The sequence below is a fragment of the Lactuca sativa genome, chromosome 6 (genome assembly GCF_002870075.4).
Source record: "Lactuca sativa cultivar Salinas chromosome 6, Lsat_Salinas_v11, whole genome shotgun sequence".
Lineage (NCBI taxonomy): Eukaryota > Viridiplantae > Streptophyta > Magnoliopsida > Asterales > Asteraceae > Lactuca > Lactuca sativa.
The window spans coordinates 5,675,453-5,697,803 of NC_056628.2; the positions used below are offsets into that span (position 1 = coordinate 5,675,453).

Sequence of the window (22,351 nt, forward strand, 5' to 3'; positions counted from 1 at the left end):
AAGCCCTAAAATTAATAATAATTGAGCAAGGCATTAATTTTGAGGAGTTAAAGGTCATAATTATAGAAGGTGGGGGTTAAAATGTAAGTTTTGGGTTAGTTTCGTAAATAGTTATGAAGGCAAGGGCTCCGTGGTAATTTATGGGACTTCATTTGAAGAGATTATGGAATATAGGGGCTGTTTGATAATTTTCGTACCTAAAATGGGAAGGATTTAATGTTGAGGGTTCAAATGGTAACTTTTGGATTCCATTTGAAAGAAAAGTAAGGCGGAGGGACTATTCTTGACATTATGGCAATTGTTTTATATGTGTCGGGTATATATGCTTTACAAACCCTAACCCTAGCATCCAAAAGGAGCCGTCACCCTCTCCCTTTCGTTTAGCTTCTAGCCGCCATCTCTCTCTCCTTCGCATCCATTTTCCGATCAGATGAGGCCGCCAGCGACCACCGTGCCAATGGAACGCCACTGTGACTTCCCGATATAGTGGTTAGAAGAAGCGAAACCCACCTCCAGTGAGTACCTCAGCCGCCATGCATGAGCACCCCAGTCGTAGTCACTTTTTGGTCGCGTTTTTCCGACCAGCCGAGCCGCCGAGCGTAACAACTTTTAGCTCCGAGCGAGGCCAGTCGACAGCGTGGCTTCCGGGTGTGTGTGGGTCGTCATTTTTCCGCCATCCTCCTCCTCCTTCTTCTTTTGCTGTCGATGTTCAGGGTCCGACTCGGCTGTCCGGCGTCGTTCTGACCACCCTTCGCCATCGTTTTCCCAACAGCCGAGTGGCTGCCGCCACTCCGAGCAACCGATGTACGACGCTGCTGCCGCCTCTCCGGAGTTCTGCCATTGCCAAGCACCACCAGGTGGTGGTTGTGTTACTTTTCCAAGCATAAGGGCGGGTGTGTGTGTTATTTCAGTGATGTATGATTAAGATTGGTTGATCGGAAAGTCAGGAATAGCCACTGCCACCACCGTGAGGTGGTGGCTGCCGCCAAGCATCGCTGCCAGCCACCATGGTGTGGCTATATGTGTGTGATTAGTTAGTGTGTGTGTGTGTGTGATTAGTTTAGTGTGTGTGTGTGTATGGTTAATTGAGATTAGCCTTGTAATATGTAACTTGAATTTTGGATTAATGAAAAGAATCAAAACCACCACCGTAAGGTGGTGGCCGCCGCCATAGACCGCCACTACCCGAAGTGGTAGTGGATGGTGCCCCACTAAGCAAACCCTAATGGGCTTAGATATTGGTTTTGGGCCTATTGGGCCATGCTTGGGTGTAAAACCCTAATTATGAGTATTTGGGCCTTTAACTTATTTGGACCCATTTTTGGGACATTGGGATTGGATTGTGAATTAAGCCCAAACTATTCTAGGCCATTTACCTAGTAGAGTAAAGGACTTAATGGACTAAGTCCTTAATGAGCTAATTGAGAAGGTCCTAATATCTGAGAAATCATCAGGACACACACAAGAATTATTTAATAAGTGAATATTAAATAATAATTATTGGCAGAAATTAATCTAAGCAATAATGGACTTAATGGATTAAGTCCCTAGTGTGTTAAGTCCTTAATGGGTTAAGTAAGAAACACTTAACCCTAGTTATCAGTTGAGGTGAAACCCTAATTTCACTTGGGCTTTGTGTTGGGCCATCCGAGAATAATCAAATGGACTAGAGTAATTAGTTGGGCTTTAGGGTAAGGCCCATATGAAGGATTGGGCCCAATTTGGAAAATTGGGCCATAGATGGGCCATAATTGGGGCCTAGATGGTTGTATGATATTGGGCCCTAGAATGATACATGTTGGACTGGACTGATCAATTGGGCCTCAAGGGAAGTCCATGTAGAGGTTTGGGCCCAATTTGGAAAACTGGGCCATATGTTGGGCTTTGATCCCTAGTTGACTTTGGGCCTATGGATTGGGCCTTGGGCTTGGGTAAGCCAAGCTAGGGGTAATTTAGTAGTTTTCCAAAGCATGTATTTTTAGTTATGTGTTAGAACCCAATTATTAATTGGGTGTTATTTGGTGTTGACAGTTCGGGAATCTGTCAGCCAGCAGCTGGGGTGGAGTCTACGGGACTTCAGCGGTGTGGGATTGTGTCTACGGGACTTCAGCAGTGTGAGGTGAGTTTCCTTCCAGTAGGAACGGGTCTATGGCCACAATGCCGACCCGTTTAGTTAGCAGTAGTTCCGGACTTCAGTCCGATGCAGTAGTTCAGTATGCTTGGTGTCTTTGTGATACAGACATGGTATGAGTTATGTGTTCCGGACTATGGTCCGATGCAGTATCCAGTATATGTGTTTATATTATATGCTATGATTACGTTACGCTATGTTCAGTTAGTTCTGGACCTCGGTCCGATGCAGTAGTTAGAGTGCTTGATGTCTTTGTGATTCAAGCATGTTTTGTGTTATGTGTTCCGGACTCTGTTCCGATGCAGTATGTAGTATATGTATTCATGCTAGTTGATATGTTTATGCTATGTTATGTTCAGTCAGTTCCGGACTCCGGTCCGATGCAGGGGACAAGGTCCCAATCAGTTCCGGACTTCGGTCCGATGCAGTTAGTTCCGGACTTCGGTCCGATGCAGAGGGCAAGGCCCTGGTTAGTTCCGGACTCCGGTCCGATGCAGTTAGTTCCGGACTTCGGTCCAATGCAGAGGGCAAGGCCCTGGTTAGTTCCGGACTCCGATTCGATGCAGTTTCCGGACTTCGATCTGATGCAGAGGGCAAGGCCTTGGTTAGTTTCCGGACTTCGATCCGATGCAGTGGGCAAGGCCCAGTAGATGCTTTATATGTTATTGTATGGTATGTGGTAGTTCGGGGGAGCTCACTAAGCTTCGTGCTTACGGTTTTCAGTTTTGGTTTCAGGTACTCAGTTTTCAAAAGAGGAGCTCGGGAAGATTGCAGTGCACACACCATTTGTTCAGCCTGGGATGTTTATACTCTGATATACTTAACAGTTGTATGATATTTTGAGATACATAACTTATGGTTTTATATGAGGTTTATCGACTATGGTTTTTATTTTTAAATTAAATGAAAATTTCAGACTGTGTTTTTGGGATGTTACATGTAGTATCTAACGCAAAAGCATTATCGGGTTTGCAATATCTGTAGTTTGGAGGGGTATTTTGGTTGGGATCCATGATTTTTGGTTATGAAGATGTAGTGTGTAGTTTGTGTATAGAGAGAGAAAAGAATGGTGTAAAAAATAAGGAGTAAAAATGTTGTATTTATAGGTAAATAAATTGTTTATTTATTATTATTTTTTTTTACAAAACTAGTCGTTCAACGGCTAGATAACGGTCCATTTATGCATCTTGAATCCCATTGGCCGTGCGAGTTCGTTGTCCCGATAACGAGCCACCACGAGACAACGGGGTGGTGTGCACGCCCGTTGTTCGTGGCCAGCTCGACCACGAAACTCCTCGTCGAAGGTATACCGTTTGGCCTTAGAGTAGTTAGCTTCCTCAAAATAGGAGCCATTTACTTTCGACTCACATCAGTTTTTTTTTTCCTCACTTTCATCTTTTTCATTCATCTTTTTCGAACACATGGAAACCATATTTTTTCCAACCTATTTATCATATCATTTTTTCATTTAATTAAATTAGTAAATATAAAATAAAATAAAATATTTTTATTTAAAAACAAATATTTGCTAATTTAAAACATAAGAAAAAAATATAGAAAGGGATGGAATGAAGGAAAAAGAAAAAAAAAAGAAAGATATCAAATTGACTTTATATATATATATATATATATATATATATATATATATATATATATATATATATATATATATATATATATATATATATATATATATATATATATATATATATATATGGAAAACAAAAAACCCAAAAAATCATAAAAATACTTAGACATCAGAAATCCTTTTTTTGAATTTATATATCAAAAAAACCGTAGGTTTGCGCTTTTTTTAGAAATTCGCTGGAAAAAAAAATAAAAAATCATTTTTTTTTCAAAATTTTTTTTCAGCGAAAATACATAAAAAGCTGCGAAATTTCATAATATAAAATAAAAAAAAAGATTTGTGATGTCTAAGTATTTTTTTTTATGCATTTTTATGATTTTTAGTATTTTTTAGGATTTCTTGTTTTCAATAGAATATATATATATATATATATATATATATATATATATATATATATATATATATATATATATATATATATATATATATATAAGGAATGGAATGATTAAAAAGGAATAAAAAAAATATTATCACATGGGAATTAGCACGGGTTCTTGAACCCGTTAATAAGCATTAAAGCGATAAACGCATTGAACAAACTTTTGACGGGAAAATAAGGCAGTACTGCGAGTACCTCTTTAATCCGATGACAACGTAAACAATGACTTTGTCCATCCTTAGGGCGAATTGCCTTAAGGGTAATGTTGTTCCCTCGATCCCTTGTCCTTTGTGTTCTAAACAAAATGTGGTGATATTGTGAATTGGGTAGATACGCTCAGGGGCGGAGCTTGAAGTTTTGATTAGGGGGCCGAAAATAAAATATGTATAAAAATTAAAGAACAGGGGGGCCAAAGTAAAATTTTATAGATTTAGACATAATATATAACTTTTTTAATACATAAAGGATATATATATATATATATATATATATATATATATATATATATATATATATATATATATATATATATATATATATATATATATATATATATATATATATATATATATAGGGGGGGCCACAGCCCCCCTGGCCCTATATAACCTCCGCCCCTGGATACGATTCATGTTTCTCTAATCAAGAAGGAAACGATTTATATCATTGTTATTGATTGTTTCATAATGAAACAATCTTCAACAAAAATAAGCAAAAGAAAATGACTTTTTGATTCGTAAGTTGATTTTTGTTTTTTTTTTTTTGGTTTACTGATAGAAATAGAACAGTTAGTAAGTTAGTATTAGTTTGGTAGAATGGATTCAAAATCCTCTAAACACTATGTAATTTGTTGCTAGCGATTTGCTAGTGGTGTTTTTGTTATATATATATATATATATATATATATATATATATATATATATATATATATATATATATATATATATATATATATATATATATATATATATATATTTCACTGAGCCGTTCAAAAATAAAATAAAATTGAAGCTCTTCAAAAAAATCAAAACAAGCTTAAACTGGCCTTGATCTACATGGTGGTTTGGTTGATTTGGAAAGCCTAAAATGTCTTAACAAGAAAAAAACAAGCTCCTTTAAAAATTACTGATGACATCCAACTTGCGGCATTTATTTGGCTTAAATATAAAACAAATTTTATCTATTTAAATTGGTTTGAATGGTGTATTTCTCCTATTAATACTTAGGGGTATTTGACTTAGCTTTTTAGAAACCAAAAGATCTTTTTAGAAAAGTTACAAAAAATCAGGTTTTTCTGACTTTTCCAAAAACTTGATTTTCCTTTTTTGCAAAATCCAAAAGTAGCTTTTAGAAGTCTTTTGCCAAACATCTTTTGCCTATGATCTTTTTCTAAAAGGACTTTTGGCCATTCAAAAGCTAAGTCAAACACCCCCTAGTTTTCTTATAGATTTGTGTTTAGTATATCCGCTCTTAAAAATTAAAATAAAATAACTTATGTCAATATTCATTGATGATATTGGGTCCATTGGCATGACCCAATAGCATGACAACTTGGTTGCCTGACAAAAGTGTTGGCCAACATTGTTGGCTACAACATCGTGGCTGCTTGTCACCACTGCACGACCGCCCAAATGGATGGCACCGCCGCCAGCTAGTTGAGCCTGCATTGGACTGACCTAAGTCCATTATAAATAGAATGATTCATCTTTCATGAGGAGGATCATTACCTTCCACTCTTAGACTTCTCTCATCTTGGGAGATCAACCTCACTTATCTCCATACACTCTCCCATTACACCTAGATGACTTTCTCCGGCCATGAGAGACCATCTCCTCATTTACACCGATTTAACTTGATCGTTGGAGCCTGCTTTTGGGACACAGTCCTTGGAACAGTTATAACAGTCTTGTTACTTGATTATAGCTAAGTATCTAATCAGGAACTTGTTAATGGTGCTCATTTCCAATCCACGATCCAATCTGTCACCAATACCTGATGACCAGATTCCAAGTTCATATCACCCATAATTCGCTGCAATTATATAGTTTTAACAACTAATGTGCACAAAAACCAAGATAACATTAATTATGACTATAGATTTGTCGATAGAATATTAAGGGGTCAATAGAATCGCTTTTATGTATACATGGTCATGTATACTTGAAGGATTTGAAAAATATCGAGTTTAATCATAACAATGTGAACTTTCTACTTTATCATATGGCATTAATTTGGAGCAGAGCACAACCCTTCAAAGCAATTGTCACAAATTTATAATTAATGAACTATTCTCACATGAAAGAAAGAAAATTTGTACGATAATAAAATTGATGATATAAAATCCTAAGTTTTCTTCGTAACAAGTGTTTGAATTAATCTTCTCAATTCAAGAACAAATTCGACGAAACTAAATGTGATATGTATTGCCAATTCACATTAAAAACATGACCTTAAATTTGCTGAATGCTTAAAACTCATAACAACGTCATGAACCATGCTTATCTTTTTGTGATAAAAATTAAATTGCATAAATAAAATCCATTCATAATTGATAAAAAAAATCAATTGAACTCCAAATGAGCTTGAGTTCAATTAACAAGAGAAACATATAATACAAATTGCAAAAGAGATTGTATTAATATATTTTGGTCGAAAACTTCTTTAATTGAATTGTACCTTATATAGATATTGAATATGTAATATATAATTCAAATTTGATTGTTCTATAAAGATAATGTGTTTGGTTTTTAAAGTATATTGGTTATATACAAATGAATAAAACACTTAATAAATGTTACAACATTGCAAACTGCAATGAAACTTTTAATTGGTATTCTAGAAAACAATTATCACCCCCTCATATCTTAACTATATTATAAAACATATTTAATTTTTCTTGAAATTTAAGTACATACTTGATAACTTAATGTAGAAATATGTTATTCGCAAACCAGTCATCTTTTTATGAACAAAAACTAATTATGGTAAAAATAATCAATGAAAGTATTTAAGTAAGGAAATATCAATTAAATTTGTTTTTTTTTTAAGTGAGCATGATGTTTGCCCAAAGGTTGAGCATAGAATTTTTCTAATATATCAGCTAGTAAATTTATAAACATTGAAACAATCAAATAACATTTTCTGTATAAAAAACCACTAGGCGTGAGACCCATTTATTATTATTTAAAAAAAATTAAATATGAAATTTTAACAATTTGATAAGTTTTAATTTATAAGAAAAATGAGAAAAAAAATTAAATTATTAAAATTAATGAAGCTTTAATACATGGAATACATTACATATATAAACTCTTTCTAATAAATACCTTACATATATATATTATCTTATATATTAAATGTGGAATTTTAATTTAATAAAATGAAAAATTCAATAAAATGACAAGTGGAAAATATAAATTTCAAAAATTTTCTAGAAAATGTCATATGTTTAAATGAAGGAGAAAAGTACATGTGGAAAAAAGATTTTGATTTATTAGGAATAATGATTCAACAAAACAGTAATAATTGTCACCGCCGTTTTATGCGGATATACACCTAGTATTATTAATATATACAAATATAAATATTAATATGTAACTTGAATATCAATCGATAAACTTGTATTTATTCTTTAATATCTTATTGGAATTTTTATGGAACTTTCCACCATTCAGACAAAAATAAACTTGGATTTATCCAATTAAAAGTTTTATTTCATATTTAATTTTAATAATAAATTTTTGTATATTTTACTTTTATATATATTTTTAAATAATTATTGATTCTTTTATAAACATTAATTATCGAACTTATGATACAAGACTATGGATGTCAAAAAGTCACATGAAACCCTTTTGTCGTATCCTTGTATAGGTGTATTTGTTTAAAAAAATTGGGGGTAGGGTTGGGGGTTAACCCCCATTTTAATTTCAAGGGTAGGGTGAGAGTGGGGAGTCCTATCCTGAAACTCCCATGGGGGCCGTTAATAACCTATATATATTTAGTTATATATATATATATATATATATATATATATATATATATATATATATATATATATATATATATATATATATATATATATATATATATATATATATAAACAATAACATGATTTTGACCTGCCAAAATTCAGCAAAAAAATGTTTTAAAGTTGTTTGTAACATGTAAAATTATGTTATAAATAATTATTTGTTACCAAAAAATAGTTTCTTTTGGTCCAAACAACAATTTCTTTTAGTCCAAAAAAGGTAGCTCCCAAAATCAATCGGGAGTGGGGGAACGGGGCATGGCAAGGGTAATAAGGGGAATTCGAGGGCGGGGGAACGAGGGAATTTCGGGGGCAAGGGCGGGGGATGCAACCTCTGTCCTGTTTTCCCCTATTGACATCCCGATTCAGGACTCATTTCTCTTGATCAGGTGTGATTCTTTCCCACATCTGTTTATTTCTATCAATTTCTTATAACAAAATCGCTTGAATATTAATCATATTCGGATGCTTTCGATTTTGGTTAGGAATCAAAGCAAAGCAACCCCAGTATGCGTCGTTCAATATGTGGTTGGAACTAGGGATAAAAGTGGGTCCAAACCCGGAAAACCCGGGAACCGGTTAATCAGATTTTGTAAGACTTGAAATCGAACTAGTATATAAGAATCGGCTCTGAGTAAAGTTAGACTAGAACCGGAAAACCAGGGAAAACCAAAATATTTTGGTAATTACTTAGTGAGTTGAACTTTGAAAATTTTCAAACTTTGATATCTTGACTTCGAGGACTGTAAGTCCTTGAATATTAAATCAAAATTGACAAAATTATAGTCTAAAATCATGCACAAACTTTACACTACACGTTGGAAAAAACCTAATGATAATCTGACTTCAAACGAATTAGATATGTATGTTTTAAAATTTCGCAGAATAAAAAAAAGTTGAAAAACAGATTATTTCCAGCTTTGATATCCCGATTTTGGTGGACTGTAAGTCAGCGAATATGAAACAAAAAATGACAAAATTATAGTCTAAAATTGTGTACATGCTATAAACTACACATTGGAGAAAACCGCATGGTAATCCGACTTCAAACGAGTTAGATATGTATCTTTTAAACTTTGATAGAATATAAAAAAAGCTGAAAAACAAAAAAAAAATCAATTTTGATATCCCTAACTTTGGAGGACTGTAAGTTAATGAATATGAAACTAAAAATGACAAAATTATAGTTTAAAATCATGTACAAACTATAAAATATACTATGAAAAAAAAAACCATGTCAATACGACTTCAAACGAATGAGATATACATATTTTAAACTTTTCACAAAAATTGTTACAGTTCTTAAATCCGGTTTACCCATATCCAAAGGACCCAAAACCCGTATTATCTGGAACCGAATAAAATCATTCTTTAAACCCAGAACCATGAATGACTACATATTTCAGTTCTAAAGGTTTCAATTCCAGTCTGGTTTCCGTTTTTAAATCTCATTCCTAGTTGGAACTATTATTAATGGTGGTCACAAAAAACAAACTGTTTAAATTGATTAAATACCAATCAATTCTACAAATTATATTCCAACTACTAATAAGAGATTATTATACAAGAGGATTTATGACCAAAATTGTTACCAAATTTTACTGATCCAACCTCAAATGTAACAAAATAATATAGTTTTTTAAAATGAAAATCTTCATTAAAATCTCGTTATTTTTACCTTAATTTATGGATAAATTACAAACTAAAATCTGTTTACGAAATAACATGAATTACGAGTAAAAATAACGATTTGACCTTTTTTTTCAAGCTTTACTGGTTGCATTATTGACGTGGACGCCTAGTCATTAAATGAGTTGAGGAAATCTTTATTAAAGTCTGGTTATTTTACTCTAATTTATGAATAAGTGTCAAATTAAAATTAATTTACGAAAAAACATGGATTGCCGGTAAAAATGATGATTTGACATTTTTCTCTTTATAACACACATTTTATCGATTTTATTGTTGACCTGGACGCCTAATCATTAAAGGACATGATGAGATGGATATGATGTGTTATATAATGTTATGTTTACAATAGAACTTGATATCCATCTCATTAGCTTATTTGATGACTAGAAGTCTAGATTATCAATGAAACCGATAAAATGTGTACAACGGGGAAAAAAAGATGGAAATGAGTTGATGCGATAGATATACTAAGTTACATAAAAATAAATAGACAATTTGAAATTTCTTATAAACTTTAAAAATGATGAAGTCGTTGCTAGTTCATGTAATTATTGTAGTATTTGTTGGATGCAGTTCATGTTCCAAAAAATATATAATGCAATAGGATATCAAGTTTTACAATAAAAATAACATTATATAACCCAACATATTCATCTCATAAGGTCATTTAATGACAATGTGTCTAGACCAATAATGAAACTGATAAAATATGTGTTACAAGGATAAAATGGTCAAATCCTTATTTTTATCGGTAATTCATATATTTTTATAAACAAAATTTAGTTTCATACTTGTTCGTAAATTATGTTAAAATAATGATACTTTAATGGAGATTTCCCAACTCATTTAACGACTAGGAGTCCACGTCATTAATAAAACTGGTAAACCGAAAAAAATAGGCAAAATCGTCATTTCCATTGATAATTAATGTTTTTCGTATACAAATTGTAGTTTGTGACTTATTCAAATGGAGATTTCTTTTTTTAAAAATATAATAAATTGTTATATAAAAGCACTAATTTAAGTGGAATAATTTGTAAACAAACAAAAAACAATAAACTATACTATTCGATAGGCTTATGTTAATATGTCACAAAGCCTACATAAAAAGGTCAATCATAACATAGTAACAATGTTTTGAATGTGAATGAGTTTAAACCTTTAATATTTTTTTTATCTCAATCTAAAGGCTTCGTCAAATAGGTTATTATTTTAAACTTTATGATAAAAGTTAACTTAAACATAAAAAATATTTAAGTTTAATTAAAATTCTACTAATATAAAATATTGCATAATCATAATATCTATGAATATAACTGTTTTATAAATATGAAAAAGGTTAAAAGAAATAACGAACAAATTACATATTTTTGGGTATTAACAAGACATCATATATACTCTGCGAAATAACATATTCATTTATGAAATAACTTCTTATTTGTTGGTTTAAAAGGTTATCATATACCATTTAGTTAATGAAAAATCACTTCAAAATGTGTAATGAAAATTAAAATATATATATATATATATATATATATATATATATATATATATATATATATATATATATATATATATATATATATATATATATATATATATATATATATATATACACGTGACTTTCATTCACCCGAAATAAAAATTAATGTTTATGTTTAAACTTTTAAAAATAATTAAAATATAATTGTTTTTATATACATCATTCATATTATTGTTTTTTTTATGAATTTAATCCTGTTTTATTATGTCCAAAATCTATACAAACAATTTATACTAAAAAAAATAGAAAATACAACTACGGATTGTGTAGACATAAATCCATAGTTTTGTGTTTTTCTTTATTCGCCTCGGAGTTTCCTCTCAAATTGCAGTTGGCAAATTGGCATGGTCGCCTTCTGCTTTGAGCTTCGACTGCTCCGCAAACTTTAAACCACACACATATGAACCATCGTTCTTCTCAATCATCCATTCTTCAATCCTTTCACATCTTAATCCATTCATGCTTCGCATTTTCTCCTTTCACCATTATAAATTAGCTAACTATTTGCTTCAAATTGGATCTTGATTGCTCTGTAAATGGCGAATGCATCTGGGTTTTTCACTCCAACTATGAGAATCTCTTCATCTATTAATCTCAATCGTTCTGGGTTTCGTTGCCCTGATGTAATCTCCAAAAGGATACGCTGCTCCAGTACTTCTCAAGGAGTTGAGAGTTTTTCCCCTCCTGAATCTCGTTCGCCCAGGTTAGTTCCTATTTCTAAGTTTTGTTTTCATTGGTTTTCGTTTGAAATTACTCATGGGTTTTCTAATTCATAATCGACAAATTTGTGGGTTTAAGTTGGGTTTGTTGGAAAGCGAATCAATCTGATTTTGGTTCAAATCATTAGACTACACTATTACTAGCATATCATTGTCGTATCGGTGTGTATGCATTTTGACTTTCGAAGTCAAAGGAGCTGATTTCCCAATTCCCACTTCAAAAATCTATAAATCTAATTCATTTAGGTCAATTTATTTTACTTCTCATCTTCTTAAGCAGAGTTCATAAATCATAACTTCAAAATCGACATACATTCCTATGCAAATTCCTTTATCCCTTTTTCATTTCTAGCCTTGAGTTTATGGATCTTCAACTTCGAAATCTACATTTTTTCAAAATTTTATAACAAAACGTTATGATTTTAAGTTTTATCTGATTTGAAGCACTAAAGAATCTTGCTACCTGCAGATTTATACAATAAGCTACATCAAAACCCGAACAGAATCTTTGTTTAGAACGACATCAAGATCATTTAGCCTTATTTTCAGTTGCATGTGCATTTGCAAGATTTGCCAATTATAAGATTTTTTTTTTCTTTCAATCTTCCAATTAACAGGCTTGTAAGCAAGGGTTGCAAACTAGTTGGATGTGGATCAGCTGTACCTCATCTTCAGATTTCTAACGATGATCTTGCAAAAATTGTTGATACTAATGATGAATGGATATCTGCAAGAACTGGAATTCGTAACAGACGAATTCTTACAGGTTATCATTTTATTCATCCACTTCTTGATTTATTGTTTCTTTCATATCATTTCTTTAACAATCTAATAAAAGATCGTATAAATCATATAATACAGGTAACGAAAGCATGACTGGTCTTGCTGTAGAAGCAGCTCAAAAAGCATTAGAAATGGCAGAAGTCAAACCTGATGATGTTGACCTTATCTTATTGTGTACATCAACCCCAGAAGATCTATTCGGTGGTGCTCCACAGGTTCAATCTTTTTCTTTTTTCAAGTACCTAAATTTAATAATCTTTTTTGTATTACCATTTTTATTTATTTCTATCATATTTCAGATTCAAAAAGCACTTGGATGTAAAGGGAATCCACTTGCTTTTGACATTACAGCTGCTTGTAGTGGATTTGTATTAGGCTTAGTTTCAGCTTCTTGCTACATTCGAGGTATAAAGATTGTTTTTTTTTTTGGGTCCAATCGATTTCTATTCCCATAATAGCAATGTACTTACAAATCTTTACACATAAATATCAACATACTTAGGGTAAACAATAAACCCATATTTGTAGTGAGAGTAAAGTATGCTGTTATTCATATTGCAATTTGCCCTTTTTGGTGTCATTTCTTGATTTTTATTTTATGATTTACAGGTGGTGGTTTCAAGAATGTACTTGTGATTGGAGCAGATTCACTCTCACGTTATGTTGATTGGACAGATAGAGGGACATGCATTCTCTTTGGTGATGGAGCTGGTGCTGTTCTTGTCCAGGTATGTCTCATTTTCTTTTAACCTTTTTTTTAAAAAAAAAATGTTGTATGTCTTAAAAGGGTATTCTTGGAATTTCAACAGGCATGTGACAGTGAAGAGGACGGTTTATTTGGTTTTGACTTTCACAGTGATGGAGATGGCAACAGGTTTCTTTAAAGAAAGATTCTAAATTTGTGAAAAAAATTTAAACTTTTTGGTTTCTTTAAAGAAAGATTGTCAATTCGTGAAAAAAATTTAAACTTTTTTTCGTTTCTTTAAAGAAAGATTGTAAATTTGTTCAAAAAATTTTAACTTTTTGATAACCCTTTTCCCAAACAGGCACCTGAATGCTGGAATCAAAGAAAGTACAACAAACGATGCATTGGGTACAAACGGATCAGCTCTAGGGTTCCCTCCTAATCATTCATCTTTTTCTTGTATAAAAATGAATGGAACAGAAGTGTTTCGGTTTGCTGTTAGTGTTGTCCCACAGACAATTGAGGCCTCACTAGCAAAAGCTGGTCTTAATCGGTCAGATATCGACTGGCTACTGCTCCATCAGGTGGGTGTGGGTCCCATTACTTCATGAAAAAGGGTGTTTATGTAATTTTTTACGCACACATGAAGATTGAAGGGTATTTGTGTAATTTTGACAGGCGAACCAGAGGATCATTGATGGGGTGGCAACAAGATTGGAGGTGCCAAAAGATAGAGTGATATCGAATCTTGCAAAGTATGGGAATACAAGTGCAGCTTCAATCCCTTTGGCGTTAGATGAAGCGGTTAGAAGTGGGAAAGTCAAACAAGGTCAAACTATTGCCACTGCTGGATTTGGTGCTGGCCTTACATGGGGTTCTGCTATACTCAGATGGGGGTAGAATTGTCTTTTTTATAATTATTGGTTTGTGTACTTTGAGTGGGAAGAAAGGAAGAATGAAGAGAGATGTTGTGAAGTTTGTATGAAAAAAATTCCAAAATCTTGATCATTTTTGTGAGGGTGAAGAGGTTTTTATTTTTAATGTTTCATTATCATGTTCTTAGTTGTGAAGTAGCAAAACATTAATAAGATTTTCATTCTTTTTCTTCATTGTGCATTTTATCTTGCAAAACATCGTGAGATTGTTCATATATCTTTACCAATTGTTAAAAGAGTATTATTTTAGCATAATAGAGTAATAAGATATAATGATAAATTGGTTAAATGCAAGAAATAATAGCAATCATATTTGTTTATTATTGAATCTTATTTCTATTTTTATCACATCGCAACATTTTATTTTCAATAATCTATACAATTATAATAACAATGCCAACTACAACATTTCATTTTGAATAGCCTATAGAAGATAATAGAAGTAAGATGTTACAATGTATATAAATAAATAAATAAAAATACCATGAAATCTTTCTACAAATCTAGTGAATCAATGGTACAATAATAATAATTTTGAAATTGATAAATTACCAAAAATTCGGTCATTTATCAGCAACATCATCAAGTCTGGCTTTAATCCTTTGAAGTGTACCTTCAATGGCGATATCAAATGCATCTTTTTTCGTCCTCAAACCCAATGAACTCCCATGTTTTCTGTACATAATTCTGGGAATCATCTCAATCAATTTATCCCTCATCTTCCTCGTTACACTTCTCGGAATCCCCTTCAAAATCTCCAACACCTTCACCCCTTTAAACACGACTTCCTCTTTAGGAATCATCACAGAGAATTCATGGTATTCGTCTTCAGGTAGATGCCATCCGTATTGCTTTCTGGCTGATAGTTCCTCGAAGAACACTGGTATGCAGCCTGCGAGAATGCTATCAAATGTTGATCGTCGTGTTGGGGTGTCTCCCGGAGGTTGCAGGCAGAAACTAGAATGTAACATTGGTTTCATGAATTTGATTGGATCATGCTCGCAGATCCCGTTTGAGCAATCGACAAATTCGCAGAATTTGGAATATTGGTTGTTGGTTTTCTGAGTTGTGTTTTCGATTTTGGAACTGTTGTCGCATTCTAATCTGATGCTCCGTCGTACATTGGGTGTGGAGGAGATCCCGCCGCCGCCGGCGAATAACATTAGGGTTGTTCTTCTTGATCTACGAACCCTTTTGGCCCATGAATCAAAGAGTGCTAGATTTGGTGGGTGGAATGATGTGAGATAAGGGATTGATTGTTCTTGCCAAGAGTAAGCTCTTGATTCCAAAGTTAATGTGGTAATGTTGAAAAACTCCGGCAATTCAAGAAACGAAGTGCCCCATAACGGCGGATCGTTACCTAATGGCTGACTGAAATCCCATGCGCTTCCGGCGAGTACCAGGAAATGGTCGTGGCCTTGGTTGTTGAGCCAGATCTCCGGCGAGTCATGATACCGGAGGAAATTGTAGAGGTGAAGGCCGTGTTGGGAGGAGGAGTTATAATCGGGGCCATACAGGTAATGGAGGGAGTCGAGGGCGGCATAATACGGGAGGTAGATGGCGTCGGCGGCGGAAGGATCGGCGGTGAGACATGGATATTCGAGCATACGGCGGTGGAAGAAGAGTTCGAGAAGTGAAGGGTCGGTGCGGAACCATGAGTGTGATTGGTTGTGGGTTTTGGTGCCAAGACCATGGTTGGAGATGTAAGGGCAGAAGTCGTCGGAGAATGGGTGGTAGGTGGCGGAGCAGTTGGTGAGGATATCGAGATTGAAACGTGATGGGAGGTGACGGATGTGGATCCAGCGATTGGTGCAGTCTGAGTCTAGATCGGATTGTTGTTGGAGAGTGACGGAGGGGAAAAGGGTGAGGAAGAGTAGGAGGAGGATACTGGTGGTGGTGGTGGTGATGGTGGCGGGTGGTGTCATGGTGGAGAGATGATTGGGGAGAGGATGACACGATAAAATTTAGCCCTTTACTTGGGTATTTTTAGGGAACGCATAAATAATCCCTTGGTTATTCATGAACTTCTATATTTACCCCCTTAACTTTTTTATTTAATTGTTTGATGATTAATGAAGAGTAAATTGAAAAAACGGGCCTTATGTATGCATTTTTCTCACGCCTGCATTTATCTTTGGTTTGGGTAATAAAAAAACATCTACTACTATTGATCGATGCATATATTAGTTGTGGATTTTGCACACCACTAAAATAAGTCGTCACTCGTCATTATATATAATGAAGTTCTCATTGATAATTCTAGACGTAAATAAGTTCTTCAAGTTAAAGTTAAGATGACTCGAAACTAGACAATAATCTCTTTAATATTCGCCTCGGTCATTTTCCCAATGTTTAAACTTGAAAGCAATTTAACTTATTAATAGTTAACATTTCTTAATGTATTAATACTAAATCTATTTGATTAATGATAGATAATATAAGATTAAACAATCTATATGCAAATAACCAAACACCAAAGCATATAAATAAAAGACAAAGTTGCAATATTCCATCAGCATGTGCACCATTACAAAAGTTTTGCCCACAGTTGTCATAATATGTCAAAAGATGTGTCATGTGCCATGATTCTTAAAGTTTTTCCAATTACATAATTAAAAGACTAAATGTTTGTCTTTTCAAAAATATTTAAACATAAAATCATTCCAACATCATTGGGTGGTGATCAGTGCTTCCTTCTTTCTTCAAAACCTTCCTCCTCAAACCTATCTTGGTAATTCTTTCTGATTATTTTCGTATCCTCTGCCTAATTGAAACTGGTTGAGCAGGGACATCATTAATAAGATCATCTACTTGGGTATCAACATTTGGATGTGGATCATCTACTTGAATTGGTTCAACATGTGGAGCTGGATCATCTACTGGTTCAACATGTGGAGCTGGATCATCAATTAGTGCAACATGTGGAGCTGGATTTACTTGAACTGGATCCACTTGAATTGGATCTACTTGAATTGGATCCACTTGAACTGGTTCCACTTTACCTGCTATGAAAAGATGTAGTTAATGAGTTGGTTGTTGCAATTTCATTATATTGTTTGAATAGCATACCTTTCTCTTTTTTACATTTTTTAGGTTTCTTGTTTTTTGGCCTTGAAGTGGATGCTACATCTGCTGGTCTAATAGGACATGTTGATCTATTGTGACCCTTTCTCTACAAATAGTGCATCTATTAACTGCACCTGCTTTTGAGATAGTATGTTTTGTTTTCCTCTTGCTTTCCCTCTCAGATTGATCCATTTTCCTTTTAAGGGTTGACCTTCCTGGTAACCCTTTTTTTTTAGGAGGCAATGGCTTCATGTAGGGAGCTTCAGGCCGCATGGAACTACCATTAAGTGGATTAATGGTATGGTTGTAACAAGTCAAGAACATGGTTGTATGGAACCATGGTGCAACATAATCCTCTGCATTCTTGTTGAGGTATGAAATGGATGCCACTTCATGCACACATGGGATACCTGATACTTGCCAAGATCTATATCCACATGTGTTGTTGGTAAGGTCCATAACATATCCATCATTTCCAATCCTAACCTCATATTTTTGTACCTCAGAAGGTATAACTCCCCAAAATTTGTCCATAAAAATAACAAGTTCTATTAATCTAATAAATGACATAATAATACTTATAAATACAAGTTATATCATACCTTTGATGTTTCTTTAGCTTTGATATCTTTAATCTTATAGATGGGCATATTTTTAAATTACCCCAACTTTTTCCCTCTAGTAGCATTCTATACATCCTCTCTATTGCATAAATCCGAATCTCTTCCAACATGGTGAGGAATGGTCTCTTCCTAGCAAGATCAATAACAGAGTTGAAACTTTATGATATGTCATTCTTATAAGCATCACAAGCCCTATCCACTTCAAAGAATGCCCTGCACCAACTTTTAGGGTCCCTTTCCATGAGGTGTTCATAACCTAAAGGGTCAATTTTTTTTATGAAATTCATTTCTGCCTCAAATTTAGGTTGAGTAGTACTAGCAGCAGCTGCCCAAAACAACTTCATATATTGTTCACCTTTGAATCTTTTCTTGAAGTTAGCATATATGTGCCTAACACATTGTCTATGCTCTGCTACTGGAACTCTTTCTTTGACAGCGTCTACCAATCCCTGAAAGAAACAAGAAATGGATGACATAGCAAAAAACAATGAACTCAAACAAAAGATAAAAGAAAATATACCTTGTGTTGGTCTGATATGAGGGTCAATCCATGACCAATTCTCATTTCAATGTCATCCAGTAGGAGGTCAAGAAACCACTTCCATGTTTCTTTATTTTCTACTGCCACCACAGCCCATGCAATAGGGAATATGTGGTTGTTTGCATCCCTGCCCATAGCTGCTAACAGTTGGCCTCTACTTATACCCTTACCCCTAGTACCCTCCTACATGCTGCAATCCAACCATCATTCACACCCTTAAAACAAACATACATTTTAGAAAATTAAGTGATGGAATCAGGCATGACATTCACATCTATCTTTACTGTTGAACCAGGATGTGTCCTCATTATTTCTTCGCCATAACTCCATACTTTACCATAATGTTCTATCAAACTACCCTCTATCTCATCCAAAGCATATCTCCTAGCATTTCTACATTGGAGTCACACTAACAATCAAGTTAAACTTTGTACTCACTTTGGCTTTCATTTTCCTTATGCTCATTTTGGGGTTCTTCAAAAGTGGATTCTTAAAATGCTTTCCAGTCCATTTATATGTTACAATGGAACCAAGTTTGAAGACTCTTGAACAGTTATGGTCATCAACTAAGGACTTAATCTGGAAAGACCTTTAACTACTCATCTAGGAAGCCCACAATCTAAAAGGACAAGAGGGGTTCTTGCTATCTTTACAGCATCTCACTAATAACCTCTGACTATCATTTTTCTCATAATAAAAATTGTACCCATTCTTTACTGCATAGTTAGTAAACAAAATTTTCAATTCCACAGGGTTAGAGAATCTCATACCTAGAATTGGCACCATTTTGTCCCATTTATGGTTCTCATTATGGATAGGGTACACTGGTTTGTCATCCCCATTGTTGGTTTCAACCTCATCAGTTTCAAGCTCATTATTTTTATCCTTAGAAATATCTGACACCCGGTATAAGAATTCATCACCAACAGTCTTGTCTAGGGATGAAAGTGGGTCCAAACCCGAACCGTTGGACCCGGACCCGGAAAAACGGAACCCGTAATTGACGGATTATAGGACCCGTTAACTGGACCGGTATACGGGAACCGGTTCTGGTTCGGTTCCGGGTATCGGATTGGGTAAAGTGGGTATGGAACCGGTTGGAACCGGAAATTGAACATTGGAACGAAAACCCAAAAATGGAACCAGAAGCCTCGAATTTTGGAACCGGAAACCTTTAAATTTGGCAAATTTTTTGTTTAAAATGTTCATTTAGTGATGGTTTTCATAATGAGCCGTTATAGTTGTATTTCATGTGTTTTACTGCATGATACTATAACATGTCACTCCAAAACAATCCCACAAACAAATCCCTTGGAATACTGCATGTGTTTGCCTTTTGTTTCCATGTATCCACCATGTATGCCAAATTTTTAGGAATTTAACATGAAATGAGTGAACTCTTATGGAGTTGTGGTGAATACTTTTATAATGTTAAGCTTATAAAGTTTCTAAGACGTGTACAAAAAAAGTAAATGACAAATTTATTTGTCTAGGCATTTGGTGGAATCACTTCAAGCACACAAAAAATAAATGGATGTCAAACTTTATGTTTTCACACATACTTCATTTATAAATAATGTTATTTTTAGCAATTTTGGCCAAAAATCACAATTGTATTATGTTCTAATTTTATTTATTTATTTTAAAAATAGACCAAATAAATTGCAAAAGTCTCTATGGTTGGGCCAAAATGGCAAAGCCTGGTTGCTTCACTCGTATCATGTGTAATGAAGGGGCTGCAAAAAGAATTAAATATAATCACAGGGGATTATCTCCACCAGCACCCTCTGTACAAAGGTAACAACAGGAAGAACAAAAGAATGTACTAGTAGGAAGAATTTCAATTAACAAAAAATACTTTGAGCTTAAGTATTATTGATTGAAAAGGTTTTCTGGGCTACATAAACATACCACACGAAGGGTCCATTAAACTAAACACAAAATAATCATAGTAAAACACAAAAAGTGGAATAAAAACTATTAAATAAGAAAACTTCCAAAAATACCCCTGCTCTTATTTGCAATTTCTACAGATACATTAACATGTTTTTAAGTCCCTTTGATGATTTATATGTTTTTAGCTTAACCTCTACTGCAAAACAAAATCCTAAACATCCAAAACAAAAATATATCAGCTTTTCCAAAAATACCCCTAGGACATAATCTGTACTGTTTGAATGTTTGTATATACCCAACCTTTCTGGGATTCTGTGACTGATCACTTGTTTCCTAATAGGAATGGAATCAGAGACAAGAATGGAATCACAAACTGGAATACCGAATACCAAGATTGCTTTATTAACTTTCAGTATGCATAGTCACAGCACACAAGTGTAAATCACATTGATCATAACTATATAGATATATGCAAATATGTATATTTATGCATGTATGGAGATACATAACTCAAACTCTGATGATTTCAATTGGGAATATTAAAAAATAGAACAAAAAGTAATTAAGAATTGGATTCAAGTTGTTGGATCCATGTGATTACTTTGAAGATCGGCATTGATTAATTAAATGTAGGAGATTGATTTGAAGTTCAATTGAGATTGAATGGAAGAAAAATCAAAACGAGATGAATGTTGTCGATCACAGAGGAGAATAAAAATTATGTTTTAAGTTACTCTTGTTGTTCCCGACTCCTGTTGTTGTCGACGATCACAGAGAAGGGCCAAAAAAACGAGATTGAATGTATTTGATGATTGTCGATCATAACCATTGAGGATCCTTTTTCGACGTCGAGCAAGAGAAAAACGAGAGTAAGCGAGAGTTATCGATCACCACAATAACCCTTCAGTTTCGGTTCTTTTCCCTATATCGGGTCTTTAGACACTAAACCGGTTCGTTGCCCACTAAACTGGTTCCGGTCCATTAAACCCGGTTCCGGTTTTTTAAACATATCCGGTTCAAAAACCCGGATTACCCGGACCCATTGGAACCGTACCCGAAATACCCAGAACCCGGATAAGAGTAATTTTGGAACCCAATACCCGACCCGTTTAAGAAATATCCGGTTATACCGGTTCCGGTTTTCCGGTTCTAAATCTCACCCCTAGTCTTGTCAAGAGAAGGAATGTAACCATCTGCTTCATGCTCATATGGAATATCATCAGAAAGCTGTGAATTTTTATCATCATCCACGTCCAACTCAGAATAATGCCCTTCATCATCTTCTAGTACTTCCATATCAGCCCAATCAAGTACAACTTCATTTTCATGGTCTATATACACATTCATTCTTAGACCAGCTTCATCACTATAACCTGTTTCAATAAACTCATAGTAGTCAGCATCATTCCCATTTCTCCTAATACCCTCTGCCAATGGTTCATTTCTAGTGCAGTAATATACATTATCGCAACTGCCTTCAATCAACTTTGCAACAAACAACTTAAACTATTTGAGATTCATTGCACCAAAATCGACATCAGAGATTGAAACAACAACAACGTTCAAGTACACTAATGGTTTTGGTGCGAATAAACCATTATAATGTACATAAACTGTCAAATACTCACAAAGTTTGGAATTGGAGGCCATCTTCTTCACTGTAACACTCACATTCACCACTTA

The 22,351-nt window shown here is 34.0% G+C and overlaps 3 protein-coding genes across 3 annotated transcripts; 1 reads left to right on the forward strand and 2 right to left on the reverse strand.

The window, feature by feature from the left end:
• The first annotated feature begins 11,705 nt into the window (after positions 1-11,705).
• On the forward strand, positions 11,706-14,716 carry LOC111902047 (beta-ketoacyl-[acyl-carrier-protein] synthase III A, chloroplastic). The gene is made up of 8 exons (XM_023897922.2): positions 11,706-12,123; positions 12,757-12,905; positions 13,001-13,137; positions 13,222-13,327; positions 13,532-13,650; positions 13,732-13,796; positions 13,969-14,191; positions 14,286-14,716. Exons 1-8 carry the CDS (start codon positions 11,957-11,959, stop codon positions 14,505-14,507), a joined length of 1,188 nt encoding a protein of 395 aa, XP_023753690.1. The 5' UTR covers positions 11,706-11,956; the 3' UTR covers positions 14,508-14,716.
• Positions 14,717-14,930: 214 nt separating this feature from the next.
• Positions 14,931-16,625, reverse strand: LOC111902046 (probable xyloglucan galactosyltransferase GT19). Its single transcript, XM_023897921.3, has one exon. The coding sequence runs from the start codon at positions 16,465-16,467 to the stop codon at positions 15,106-15,108; it is 1,362 nt and encodes a 453-aa protein (XP_023753689.1). The 5' UTR covers positions 16,468-16,625; the 3' UTR covers positions 14,931-15,105.
• A 662-nt stretch (positions 16,626-17,287) lies between these two features.
• On the reverse strand, positions 17,288-18,907 carry LOC111902053 (uncharacterized). The gene is made up of 5 exons (XM_023897926.1): positions 18,752-18,907; positions 18,451-18,680; positions 18,211-18,360; positions 17,743-18,164; positions 17,288-17,544 (listed from the first exon to the last, which is right to left on the reverse strand). Exons 1-5 carry the CDS (start codon positions 18,905-18,907, stop codon positions 17,288-17,290), a joined length of 1,215 nt encoding a protein of 404 aa, XP_023753694.1.
• Positions 18,908-22,351: the final 3,444 nt, after the last annotated feature.